We start from the raw sequence: 14,499 nt of genomic DNA, 5'->3' as shown, positions 1-14,499 counted from the left end.
TATTACGTATGCAAAATTTACTCGCGGAAAAGACATTCGAGCTTTTGTCTATCGAAGTCGACCAGCTATTTTATTATGCTATTGAGGGTTATTGTTTATGGACACGCTTGATCTGGTCGGCCGCAATACATCTTACAGGTTTTTCTAGTGGTTACTTATGAACGACTGTTCGATATTGGCAATTGTATTTTAGTTGTGTTTTTATTTGTCTTTAATTAATTTTAAAATAATGGATATTATGGATTTATAAGTTATAGTTATACCTATGTTGTGTTTTTTTGTAAGTAGTATTTATTTTTATTTATCTATCTTTTTATGCTAGTAGTAATTATTTTTTCTTTTTTATATCACTACATAATTTTTCTCTTTGAGTTAATATTTCATGCGCTTTCATTCTCTATTTCATTAAATGAATAATATTGAATACACATTTTTTCTAATTAACGATTTTTATTGTTTGTCTACTCGGAAAAAAAGTTCACGCTTCGCCACTGCTATTGGAGGACTTAAATTAGGCAAATTTGAATGGTCCTCTTGAAAAGTTTAACTTATATGGGAAAGGACTACGGATTTCTATGATTATTTTCAATCATTTCCATTAGTTATTCTTTTAAGAATTTTAATCCATTTATAAAGTTTACTTTTATAATGATTTTAGATCTGATGATGCTTAATTCTTTAAGCGAATCATGTAACCATTTTGATCGATGATTTTATTATATGATTTTTCGTTGCCTTATTTAAAATCATATTGGTATCTCTTCGAGTGAAATGGACGAGTTCTTTCAACTTTAATCCCGATCTTGTTCAAGTTTCAAAGAATTAGTCAATGTAATATACGCCGCTTGCCTTGCTTCGGCCTTTAAGTTATGTTTTATCTATTAACATTTCCGCTATTTTCATTCTTTTTGGTATTAAAATTTGTTTTTCATTTTCCAGGTTTTTGGAGTAATTTTTTCTCTTAATTGTTTTAATTAATGTCTGCCGGGCATTCGTTGTCACTTTAACTTTCCTCCTCGTTTTCTTTACATTCTGTACATTCCACTTTTGGAGCAATTTTCAATTTTTCTAATAGCATTTTAAGTGTCTTCTTTGTATTTGAAGCCTATATATTTCATTTTAAACATTTTCTTGATATTTAATGTAATTCCTTCAAAGCTGACAAAATCGTGAATTCTTGCTTATTCTAGGCTGTCAGAGTAATTGTTGATGTCTTCTAGGCATTCGTTTCAAATTTAACCACAAATAAATCAACTCGCTTGAACCTGTAAATTGCTCTCCATATTGAAAGAAAGAAAGAAAGAAACAAAGAAAGAAAATGTACTATATTACGTAAGACAACAAAATCTTGTGTACAAGCATCCTAAAAACTAAAAAATTCCAAATTCACTTTAAATTAGGGTCATATTAAATTAAAATACTGGCAAAAGTTAAAATCGCATTCACTAAATCCCCTCCCCCCTCGGCTCCAAGATCCACGACTTTTTTCTCTGCTCATTTGTAATAAGTTTAGTTGTATAGCTGTCTAATGAATTCCAATTCCTCTATATAATTCGGCTAATATTATACCTTCTAATAATTGATTTTAGTCTGTAACCAACCCTGATTATCTCGCCTAGGGTGCTTTTAACATTATGAGATTTGATTCAGCACCTAGGCAAATTTAAGCGGTCCATTTAAAAAATGTAGCTTATAAGAGAGGATTACGGATTTTTATGCCTATTTGCACTCATTTTCATAAGTTTCTCTTTAAAAAAATTTAATTGTAAACTAGTTCTATTTTCATAAATTTAGCCAAAGCAATCATCGTAGATTCCATAAAAACAGAAGCGACAAAAAAAGCGATGCTTACTAGAGAAACGCTTTTTTTCTCTTCTCTTTTATTTATGTCTAGTATTTAATTTAATGTGTTGTTTTAGTGACCCAGTTTAATTATGTTAACTTTTAGGGGTTAAGTTGGTCAATTAAAATCCAAGGTGTTGAAAAATGCAAAACTTTTCGGTTAATATTGAGTCTTCTTCAAGCCGAACAAAAAAATTAAAGCTTTTCCTTAGACTGTAAAAAGTGAAACATAACTGTATTTTTTTGATGATTCCATTTGGTTTATTACTTTTTGAGGATATCATACTACTGGTGTGTAAGCAACAAAAATGATGAGTATTTAATTTTTGTTTCCATATTCCAGGTTTTTGGAGTCATTTTTGCCTTAATTGTTTGAATTAATGTCGTTTGGGCATTCGTTGCCACTTTTTTTCTGTATCTTCTAGGCTTTTGGAGCAATTTTTAATTTAATTTCAGGCATTTTAAGTTTCTTCCTTGTGTTCTCTTTATATTTCAGTCATTTGAAGTCATTAAAAACTTTTTTTACTATAAAAATTGCTACCTTCAAGGCTAATGAACTCGATTTCTATATTTTTCTTCACGGCATTTACAGTAAATTCTTTCATATTCCAGGCTTGAAGAAGTTTTTCATGCCGTACAGATATTTGTTGGATTTTAAGTTTCTTTCTCGTTTTCTATATGTTTCAAACTTGAGCAATTTTCAATTTTACTCTAAGCATTTTAAGTTTCTTCGGTGTACTTGAAACCATTACCTCAATATTTCCATAAATTAAAGTAATTTAAAACATTTTCCCGATATTTAAAGCAATTCCTTCAAAGCAGATATAATCATAGATTCTTCATTGCGTCATTTGCATGATTTTGGAGTAATTTTTCATGTCTTCTACTTTCAGATTCAACCTGGGCAAACTTCAAATATATCAACTCTTTGAGATCTGTAAATTGCTTTTAATATAGAGCTCATTCACTGAGCCCCCGATTCCAAGATCCACGATTTTTTTGAAAGAGTTGCATGTTTATTATTAGCTCTATTTATTTGCAATTAGCGTAGTTGTTTGGCTGTCTGATAAATTATCAATATTATACAGAGTGCGGCATAACTGTCTCCCTATTTTTAACCTTCCCTCGTAATGCCGTACGGCGTCGCAGAATAGTGGGGGTACCGCCACTAAGAGCCGTATGGGAAACAGTTTTGTTTAAACATGTTTTAGTCTGAAGCATCATGTGGACCAACGCATGATTCGCCGTGGAACTGTACCTTCGCGAAAATCGGTCAGTTATTGCCGCGCAACGAGCGTTTCGGATAAGGTTCCAAATTCCGCGAAATGAAGGAGTCCTGGACCGAAAATCAATTGTGTTGTGGGTTAAGAACTTCAGAGAAACTGGATCTGTTATCAAAAAAGGAGGTGGACGGCCACGGACAGCTCGGACACCCGAAAACATCGAGACTGTGAGACGCTCATTTTTACGGTCACCTAGACGTTCTGCACGGAGACACGTAGCTGCCCTTCGTTTATCTGACCGCACTGTGCGAAGAATTCTTCACAAGGATCTTCGTTTTCATCCATACAAGATGGTTCTGGCACAGGAATTATCAGAACGTGATTGGAACAATCGACGTGCTGCATGTGAAATTATGCTTCAAAATTTACCTCAGGGCGCAGTTTTTTTTAGTGACAGAGGCACATTTTTACTTATCTGGCTGGGTAAACAAGCAAAACTTTCGGTATTGGGCCGCTGATAATCCAAGAGAGATACACGAGAAGCCTCTACATAGTGAGAAAGTGACAGTTTGGTGCGCCGTGTCTGAAATGGGGATAATCGACCCTTACTTCTTTGAAGAAGAAAATCACGCTGTTACTGTCAATTCGGAACGCTATATAGCGATGATTCACAATTTTTTTGCCCCAGCCTTTGCAGGACTCAATGTGCAAGATGCCTGGTTTCAGCAAGATGGGGCAATAGCTCACACATCTCGAGCTTCAATGCAAGTATTGAGAGAAATGTTCCCCAGACGTTTGCTCTCCCTGAGAGGCGATATTTCTTGGCCTGCACACTCGCCCGACTTAACGCCCTGCGACTTCTTTCTGTGGGGTTACCTAAAAGCTGAAGTCTTCAAACATCGTCCAGCGACAACTAAAGGATGCCATCCGCCTGGAAATTCGCATAATACCCCAAGAAATGCTTGCAAGAGTTGTTCGAAACTACAGAAGCCGCTTGCACCAGTGCTTCAATAATGGTGGACGGCACTTGCCAGATATTCTGTTCAATACCACATAGGACAAAAATGTTTTAGTTGTACTTTGAAAATAAAAAAATAAAATCTTTGTATTTCAAATAACATTTCTTTTATTAAGCCTTAAAAACAGGGAGACAATTATGTCGCACCCTGTACCTTCTAATAATTAATTTTAGTCTGAAACCCCAATTATCTCGCCTATAGTGCTTTTTGACATCCTGCCACTGCAGTGGCGGCTCGTGGGAATAGGCAGGGTAGGCCGGGCCTACCCTAAAGTTTTAAGCATACAAAATACAAAAATAAAATTTTAAAAATATTTTATTTTAATTAAATATCATGTTAACACACCAATTTATTTATTATCTTAACCCGCAAATATATTTTATTTAACGCAAAAAGCCTTAAATCGCTTAAACGCACTTAAAAAAACCACTAATAGGCCCGAACGAATCTGGCCGACCCCATCCACAATATATCCCTATAGAAAAATCGCGCGACGCTGGTCAACGCGTCGGAGGATGGATTTTATATGAGCGCTTACGGAAGTCATTTAGGCCCGACACGAGGTGGCCTGCGTTTGTTTTCGCGGTTGAATGTTTGTTTTTAGCGGAAAAATTTATCGATTTGTTCTTAATTTGCTAATTCGTAATTTGAGGGTTCGTGGTTAAATGTTTTCGTAAATTAAAAAGTTGTAGTGTTTTTAATTTAAAAGTTGTAGACATTGGTAAAGTGAAGTTGGTGAAGAACATAATAATTAAACCCAGAAATTTGCAATGTTTTTACAAGGCTTTTGCCTATTACGTTTTTTTTTTAATTTAACACTAGTTGGTTGTGTAATTAAGATAAAGGCGTAAGAGGCCAAAGCCTTTTATTAGGCCTTTATTTTAAATTTTTATTTAAAAATTAAAGGCTAAGTTTGAAGACGTAAATATTACTTTAATAGTAAGATAAATATAATAGACAAAAATGAGTTTATTTGAGCCTGAAGTTTTACCAAGTTACAGTACTAGTACCAATACTGTTATGTTGGCACTTGGCAGTGGATAGGGCATTATTGTTTCGTTGTTGGAATTACCATTGGCTAAAAGACCTGAGGCTGAAAGACGAAAAATTATTTTGAGTGACAGGCCTATTCCAAAACTGTATTGACCAAAAATATGGGAAAAAAGTACGTGCTTTTAATATCTCCTGGTATGATGTGTATAAATGGCTGTGTGGAAGTTGTATTACAAAGAAACTGTATTGTTGGCCATGTTTGTTGCTTTCGAATAAAAAGTGTGTATGGAATTGTGAAGGATAATCCAATTTAAAAAATATATCTGCATCGCTTAAGAAACATTCAACTTGTAAAGAGCATTTAAGTAGTTCTTTGTCCTTTAAGGATGTACAAAAAAGGGAGTTTTCTGTTCGTGACTTGCTAGACGAACAGTCGAAAATTTCAAAAGTCAAGTATAATGCTGAAGTTAAAATAAACCGAGAACCACGATGGTCACGATGAGTCAGATGACTCTCTAAATCCTGGAAATTTCAAAGCAATTTGGGAATTAATGTTAAATTCAAATCCAGAACTAAAAGATCACTGGCAAAAAAAGACTTATTTTAGAAGCCTCTCAAAAACGATACAAAATGAATCCATTGATCTGATTAAAGACGAAATTTCCATTTTTATTCAAAATGCCATCATTAATTCCTCATTTTTTGCATGTATTGTTGATGAAACAACCGATATAACTGAAAAGGCACAGTGTTCAATTGTATGCAGGTTAGTAGATGCAAAAGGCATAGTTCAAGAATATTTCTTAGGATTCTTTGATTTAGGGGAAGATCGAAATGCTCCAGCGTTACGCGATTTACTGTTTAGTGTGATTGGTAAATTTGACTGTAAAGCGAAACTAATTGCTCAAACCTATTCCTAACGAATTCCTACAAATAGCGAAGTGAGATGGAACTCGAATGCTAAAGTGTTAAATACCGTATTACAGGAGAGAAAAAAATTAATTGAAGTATTTCAGGAGATAATGAATTGTCCAGAATTAAATGCGAAATCAATTAGGCAGGCAGATGGGTTTAAAAGAAAACTGGATGATCTGGAAATCGTATTTTTATTAAACGTTTTTAGCGACATATTTCAACAAACAGAGCTCTTATACAATGTGTTACAGAAAAAAAATAATGACATCCAGTTTTGTAACAGTTCCGTTTCCAGATGTCTTAAAGTGTTAAAAAGCTGGAGAAATGACCTGACCTTTTCTAAGCATATTAACGTTGCTGTTAGCGAGACAAATACAGAACTTACCTTAAATCGTAATGAACTTGGTGGTTTACCTAAAAATGATATTAATCAAAGCACTTTGGATAAAGCCAAAACTTAATTTAGACGAATATTTTTTGAAATTTTGGACAATAATATAACTCAATTAGAGCAACGTTTTTCGGACTATAGCAAGCTTCAATTTCTGCAGTTGGGTGATACTAAAAAATTTTCAGAATATGGAGGAGTATTTCCGCAAAAACCATTGGACTCGTTAATAAATACTTATGGAGCACTTTTTGATAAATCATTATTGAAAACAGAACTAGAAACCATTTTCTCACCAATACACCGTGAACAATTTTACGATAAAAGTTTGTTGGGTCTAATTAAAAGTATGTATGATAACGACACAAATGAAATTCTTCCTGAAAGTTACAAGTTTGTCTGTTTACTAGCTACAATACCTGCAACCAGTGCTTCAGTTGAAAGGACTTTTTCTACGTTAAAGCGAATAAAAACATCTTTGCGGAACACAATGACTCAAAATCGGCTTTCATCCTTATCTATTTTATCAATCCAAAAGGACATTCTCGCTCAATTAGTGGAAACTGGGGACACATTTTACGATAGGGTAATTGACAAATTTGCACGAAACAAAGATAGAAGAATTAACTTGCTTTATAGGTAATAAAACTCAAAACTGATAATTTGTTTGTGTTCAAAATACTTTTAAATGACTCCTTCTTTCTGTGCCATTTTTAGTAGTTACTTGTTACTTTTATGTACGTAGGTAACAATAATTGTACATATTAAGCTTAATTACTGTCGTTTCGTTTCATAGTGTCCCCCTTTTTAGTTCTCCAGTTCTCCCAAATTTTTTAAATTTGATAGAGAAAAAAAATGTTTTTTTTTGGAAAAAATTCTTAGAGTTAATGTTTCAAATGTATAATTACTTGACAACACCGGCCTATTATATGATTCTTCGGGCTTCATCGTGAGTGGGCACTCCTGCTATAGCCTACCCAAAATTTAACCCCACGAGCCGCCACTGTGCCACTGGAATCGGCACCTAGGCAGATTTGAGTGGTTCATTTGAAAATGTAACTTATAGGAAATGACTATAGATTTCTATGGCTTTATTTTCAATCATTTCCATTAGTTTCTCTTTAGAGAGAAAGAAGTTTAATAACTTTACCCCAAACTATTTCAACTTTCAGAGAATTAGTCAATGCAATCATAGTCGAACCAATCAAGACAGAAGCGATGAAGAAAGCAATGCTTACCGGAGATACACCGTTCGCATTGCTTCGGCCTTTATCGGGTGTTCCAGTGCTGGTGCGGGTACTCCCGGCGGGACCGAAACAGCTTCTTGTGCCGGCTACAGCCGAAGATCTGAAGAAGTTCAGTCATATTTCTATTAAGGCTAAAGTGCCTGACGAGAATCCTGAGAGTGAAAATGACATTAAAATTGGTAAGAATAGGAGATTATTTTATTTAAGGACAGAGACTATACTAATATAATAATTTTTGCACCATCATGGACTTCAGCTTTTTCTTTCTGTTTATCATTTTTCTAGTGTACTATATTTTTCTATCCCATTAAAATTCAATTATTCTTATTAGAATCAAAAGGGTGTGTAGTTCAAATTAAAGTACCCGTAGTAGCAACAGTTATCCAGAAACTTGGTCCCAATGGTTCCAACAATCCGATGACAATTATGAGTCCCGACCATAAAGACGTTGTAGATGAAAGAGGCGGTCCATTATTCGATTTAAACACCGATAGTTTCGTGTATACTTCGACTTTTTCCTGCAACATGGACAATTATGAAGAGAACGAGAATAGCCTGGAAGCATCCGGTAATACTACAGACAAATTGAAGTCCTCAAGTTAATTTTTCTGGCTATTTTTAGCGTCTTCCAATACGGTGGATAAATTTTCGTTCGCTGAGAAGTATGATCACTTGATCGGTAATATTCAAGATACCGGTGCTGAGTTTATCGGGGATGAACATATTGGTGGTGACTCTGAAAAGATGTTGGATGGTGAGTAGCTGAATGATGTTAGTTTAAAAATAAATATTTCAATACCGAGTAAATATTGCCAGATAGTGACTGGGAATTTCTGGGGAAAAGGCAGATATTTACAGAACTGTATAATAATTTAGGCCAACTTATTATACAGTTCAAATTACTCCACTTAGATTTCTGGAAATTGCCACTCAATATCTAGTAATATTCAGTTGTTATCTGGAAATTTCCAATAACCAACTAGTAACTAGGAATTCGAAAAAACTTGGAATAATTAAGAATTTCGAAACTAGAAACTGTAGGAAAAAACTTCAAATGCATGACTTCAAATGCATAGAAGATATAAAAAAAGGCTTCGAAAGCTCGAAAAATAATGATATATTATTTGAAATCCCTGGAATACATAAAGCTATCACGTCAAGTGCCTGAAATAAATTGCAAAATTTCTGAAAGACTGCTAAAAATTGTAATATCTGTAAGTTACAAAAAAGTAATCCAAAAGCCTGAAAGATGTGATATAATATTTAAAATTCTTGGAATAGTTAGAAAATTAAACTCTTGGGATAAACCGGGTGGTATATCGTCCACCTGGCCATAGGAAATTCCATATAAATCATGATACTTTCAAATATTGGTTCTCCTGTATATTTTAAAGAAAAACTGTATATATCAAATTTCATTACTTTTTATTGAAAGGTTTTATAAATAAATGCAACTAAAGGGTGTTTTTTTTAGAGGCGGAGAACTTTAAATTGAAATTAAACACAAAATACTTCATTGATATGAACGAATTTGCTTTTATATTAAAGATTTTTTTTTTGGCATTAATACTTAAAAATGATTTCGGGCATGTGACCCCCATGGCTGGCGCAATCTAGAGGTCCAATTTTCACACACTCTTTCCAGTACTGCAGGCTGTATTTCGGCAATCACCCGTCGTATGTTCATCATGGCTTCCAAGTGCTCAAGTGTTTCGGGTTTATCAGCGTAGACATGCGACTTAACATAGCCTCAAAGAAAATAATCTAATGGCGTCAAGTCGCACAAACGAGCTGGCCAGTTTATAGGTCCATTCCTTGAAATTATTCGTTGCTCGAATGTCTCTTGCAGTAAATTAATTGTTTGGCGCTCTGTATGGCACGTGGCACCGTCCTGCTGAAACCACATTTCTGCAACGTCTGCAACGGCTTCCAATTGAGGCACAAAAAAGTTGGTTATCATGTTTCTGTATCGCTCACCGTTTACTGTAACGTTCTGACCATCAGCATTTCTGAAGACATAAGGACCAATGATTTCACCGGCCCATAAAGCGCACCAAACGGTTAGTTTTTCTGGATGTAACGGTTTTCCGCCAATAGCTCGTGGATTCTCATCCCCCCAAATTCGGCAATTCTGCTTGTTTACATAGCCATTTAACCAAAAGTGTGCTTCATCACTGAACAAAATTTTCATATGAAATCGTGGATCAACAGCAATCTTTCCTTCCGCCCATTCAGCTAATGTAGGGCGCAAAAGATGATCCTGGGGTTCCAATTCCTGGACAAGTTGAATTTTATATGCTCGCAATCCGAGATCTTTGCGCAAAAATTTCCATAAAGTGGATGGACATAAGTTCACTTGTTGAGAACGACGACGAATTGACACATTTGGATCATTATCAACACTATGCTGCAGCTATCGCTTGTTGCGTGCGCACTGTACGGCGTCTTACGGGATGCGTATTGTCGATTAGAGTAAAAGTATTGCGAAAACGATCAACAGTTTCTCGAATTAATCTCTCTGAAGGACGATTATGAGCATCATAAAACTCACGTAATGCCCGATGTGTTTCTCGAATAGAACCATGTCTTTCAAAATAAATTTAAACAATTTGGAAACATTGCTCCGGCGTGAGTCTGTTCATGATGAATTGCCAAACCAAACTAATCTAAAAATAACCCAGAACTGTCAGGTCGGCTGTCATAAAAAACAGTGTTGCCAAATGAAAGTTCTCCGCCTCTAAAAAAAAACACCCTTTACTTACAAGCAACCAACAAATAAGAAAGCAAAACCAAAACAAACACAAAAGTATTAAAAATTAATCCAAAATTATTTTTTAAAGTAATACATTAAGTTTTCTTAATCAACTGCTCAAACAATCCTCTATTTACCGCCAAACAATATTTTAATGGGTTGTAAAATTCGATTCTTACATTACTAAGCTGATATGCAGTTATTTGATTACATGCCGTTAAAATTGTCATTTTTAACTTTTCTACATTTTGATAACGCACATATAAATAACACGTTTAATGTGAACCTACAGGAAAAGTCGTTTGGTGAAAGGTCCGGAGACCTGGCTGGCCAATTAGTAGTGTAATTTAGCCCAATTACACGTATATTAGTTACGTTTTGAAGATATTTAAAGACAGCCATCCATTTACATTCATAACTTATTTTCAGGTGCAACTTCTTCCAATGCTGTTTGATTCCAATTTAATTTTGTAAAAGTTCCAAAAATAAGGTCCAATAATTTAATGACCAAAAATACCTGCCCAAACATTTACCTTTAGACGGTACTGGGTCCTTGCAAGAACATATCTGTGTTCGTTTTCTTTACTCCAGTAACGAAAATTCTAAACATTTGGCTCATTACTTAGTAAAGGTGTATTCGTTCGTAAAACAGACATTTTATAAAAAATCCTTGTGGTTATTCGCCCTTTCCATAACCTCAGAACATAAACCTGCTCTTCGGATTTCAGCGCCTTCCCTTTGTTCCTGATGTTTTTGATATTTAAAGGAATGGTATTTGTATTTTTTAGTGAGCGCAGTACTGTACTGCGTATGATCTTTGATCTGTATGATCTTTTCCTACTTCTCCAAGAGTTCTGTTGTTAATTCCTTTATTTTCTTCAACACGAAGTAACATTTCAAAATTTGAATTATTTACTCCAGCTCTGCCATCATTATTATTTTGCTCTGAGTATTTGCATTTACTAATTATTGTACCCTTAGTCTCAAAGCTATTAACAATATTTTGCACTATTGTTTTATCTAAAATATGCCAATCAGGGAAATTCACAGAGAACATTTCGGAGACTTTTCGAAAACTATTCCCCATATGTAATACCACTTAATCATAGCTATTTTCTCATTTATTAGTGTGATAATTATTCATACTGACCACTAAATAAATATATGACAATACTTTGACATAATATTTGGATAATTTGACTGTTGGCTGTTGACTGTTTTTTTTATCAAATAAATTTTCAGTCGCCTATTAGAAAGTAATGAAATTTGGTATGGTGGCTTATCTTACTCGCCCCTATAAAACAGTCTAATACAGTTATTCTGTAAATTATACAGGGGAGCCAATATTCAAAAGTATGTATCATAATTTATATATTATAATATGGGATTTCCAGCTTGAGCCAGCTTGGCCATGTATGTACCACCCGGTATAAAAAAATGACAAACGTCTGAAATAAAATGAAAAATGCGTGAATGACATTAAAGATTAATTTTAATATCAGCAAGATACAAAAACAGACACCAAAAGCCTGATAAAAATTAAATATTATTTAAATTTTCTGGAATAAAATGTAAAAAGACTAAAATACCTCAATGATTAAGGTAAAAGGACATCAATTGCCTGGAAGGTACAAAGAAGGACTTTAAAGTGGCAATTTTATTTCAAATTCCTGGACACGTGTCTAAAAAGGATAAAAAAACTTTAGTACCCTGAAAAACATGAGATAAAAACAGTTGACAGTTATATATTTTTATGTAACTATTGGTGGAGATTTTTAAAACCAGTCTAGGTATAAGAGGCGCAACGAAACTAACAATACAATTTTTAGAAAGAGTGCACAATCTAAATCTCCACAAATAAAGATCTACTACCCAAATACAAATACAATTTATATATACATATTTTTATACAATTATACATTTTCAATTTGTTATAATTTTAAGACCTGCCCTGACACAAATTTAATTCGTTACGCATTATAATGCAAAATGACTGAAAAATATACCATATTTTTTCCAATATCTGGAAGATATTGAAAAGATCCAAAAGTGGGGAAAAATATGGCGACAAATACTTCGATAAAATGCAGAAAATCTGAAAGTCATAACAGAATATTTTCAACATCTGTAAGTTACAAAGAAGGATTCCAAAGGCCTGGAAAATAACAAATAATATTTTTAATTTCTGGAATACATAGAAAATTACGTCAAATATCTAGAAGAGACAAAAAAAGTACTCCGAAAGCCTTAAAATTATTAACTAAAATTATAAATTATAAAAGATCTCAAATGTCTGGAAAAAAATTCAAAATGATCTGAAAGATACGACAGGTTATGACAAAGATACGATAACGACAAATGCCTGTAGAAATAATTTTTATATATAGTAAATGTCATTCAGTATTATTTCCAATACCTAGAAGACACAAAGACTCCAAAATGCCTTTAAACACCTTAGAAGAGGCTGTACTAAGATGTGTAATATATCAAAAATGCCTGAATAATGTAAAAAATTACTTTCAAAAGGCTCCAAAGACAAAAACGTAAAATACATAAAAAGCAAAAGTGATTAAAAAAAATAATTTGCTTAAAAAGTAATTTTAGTCAAAAATTCTACCAAAAAAAATTACACAATCTGAAATAGTTAACTGTAGGTAAATTTAAAAACAAAACTTGACTTCACTAAGGTAATAACCGGCATGCCGACGTTTCGATCTGTATTTTATGTGTTCTTCTAGGCAAATATATTTTATATTAAAGATGTTCGTAAATTAAGTTTTCATTTGTTTTCGTGAAAAACAAGGCAAAAAAACAAATATTTCAAAACATTTTTTTAAATTTAGAAATGAAAGAAATCAATAATAAAATTCGTTGCATCGTTCTTTTATAAAATCGTTCTTCCATGCTCTCAATCAAGATCTCGAATGTTTATTCGTTGCATGTACTTCATAACCATAAGTAAAAAACGGTATTTAAAACAAGTATTTGCACGAAGATTTAAAAAACATATGGGTAACAAAACTGATTTAATATTTTTTTTATAACTGCAGTTTTTCTATTTGATCCGTCATTAATTCTCGAAAAACTTGAGCTGCCTTTCAACATTTGTTTAAAAATTGATAAAACTCCAGGAACAAATTGAAAATAAGGTCACATGCATCATAATTATAATAGCAAATAAAAGTCATTATCTTAGTATGGCAATTTTATAACACATCAATAATTTTTCAAAATATAATCCAATTTATGTCATTTTAGCAACCTTAGTAGAATATAACTTCGATATTCCACAAGATGCCAGAGATGATCCCGCTTGTCCTCCTAGAACTTCGCAAGAATCCCAACCAGTGGTCAAGGGACTTAGTATGCCGGTATATAATTTTTTAATTAATCAAATATTTCATATAAAAATAAAATTTATTCCAGGATGTTTCTGATCCGACAGAATCAGAGAGTTCAGCTCAGCCCTCAAAAACAAACTTATCAAATAAAATAATTATTGAAAACGACGGGGAATTTATTGAATTGCCTGCTCTTGTTTGACATAAAATATTAGGAAATTTGATTTTATTGAATGCTGTTTTGATTCTTGTTTCACTTATGGTAATTTTTTTAAGCACCGTGTTAAATATAAGGCATTTAAAGTCACAATTGTCCTATTAATTGTGTTTTGAAATTATTTAATGTTTGTTTATATAGTAATATATGTATTGTAAATTTTTTTATTTTTTTTTTATTTTGCGGTATTTTTTTAACAAGAAAATTTAAAGACTGTGTCAACAAGTATGGCAATAATATTGCCTAAATTATACGATGCAGAGCAAAATGTTATAAAGCAAAGTTGTATGATTGCCAAAACCGTATAAACTAAAAAATATTTCACGTAAAAAATGCTTTACACAATCATTTTGTGAAATATGGGATATTCTATTTAAAAGAAACACATTTCTTATGATAACTTTTTCTTGACGCACCCTGTATATGTAAAAATGTTTATATTTTGTAGATTTTTAGCAACTTAGCTGTAGAATTTTTTGCTCTACTTCGTATAGTTTCGACGCTATCTGTGCCATATCCCTTGTTATCGTACCATTGATAAGAAAGGTTCTATATCCAAAAA

General features: G+C 33.1%; 1 protein-coding gene across 1 annotated transcript in view; it reads left to right on the top strand.

The window, feature by feature from the left end:
• The window catches only part of LOC126739805 (zinc finger protein 599-like), a 30,061-nt gene extending 15,961 nt beyond the window's left edge, over positions 1-14,100 (top strand). The window contains exons 8-12 of the mRNA XM_050445622.1: positions 7,553-7,806; positions 7,959-8,195; positions 8,250-8,381; positions 13,638-13,750; positions 13,806-14,100. Of these exons, the coding sequence (XP_050301579.1) occupies positions 7,553-7,806; positions 7,959-8,195; positions 8,250-8,381; positions 13,638-13,750; positions 13,806-13,922 (853 nt within the window). The 3' untranslated portion in view covers positions 13,923-14,100. The remainder of the gene's footprint in view (positions 1-7,552; positions 7,807-7,958; positions 8,196-8,249; positions 8,382-13,637; positions 13,751-13,805) is intronic.
• The last annotated feature ends 399 nt before the right edge of the window (positions 14,101-14,499 follow it).

Source organism: Anthonomus grandis, chromosome 8, assembly GCF_022605725.1.
Source record: "Anthonomus grandis grandis chromosome 8, icAntGran1.3, whole genome shotgun sequence".
Taxonomy (NCBI): domain Eukaryota; kingdom Metazoa; phylum Arthropoda; class Insecta; order Coleoptera; family Curculionidae; genus Anthonomus; species Anthonomus grandis.
The sequence above is the reverse complement of the archived record's forward strand: the minus strand, read 5'-3'. Positions and strand labels throughout refer to the sequence as shown.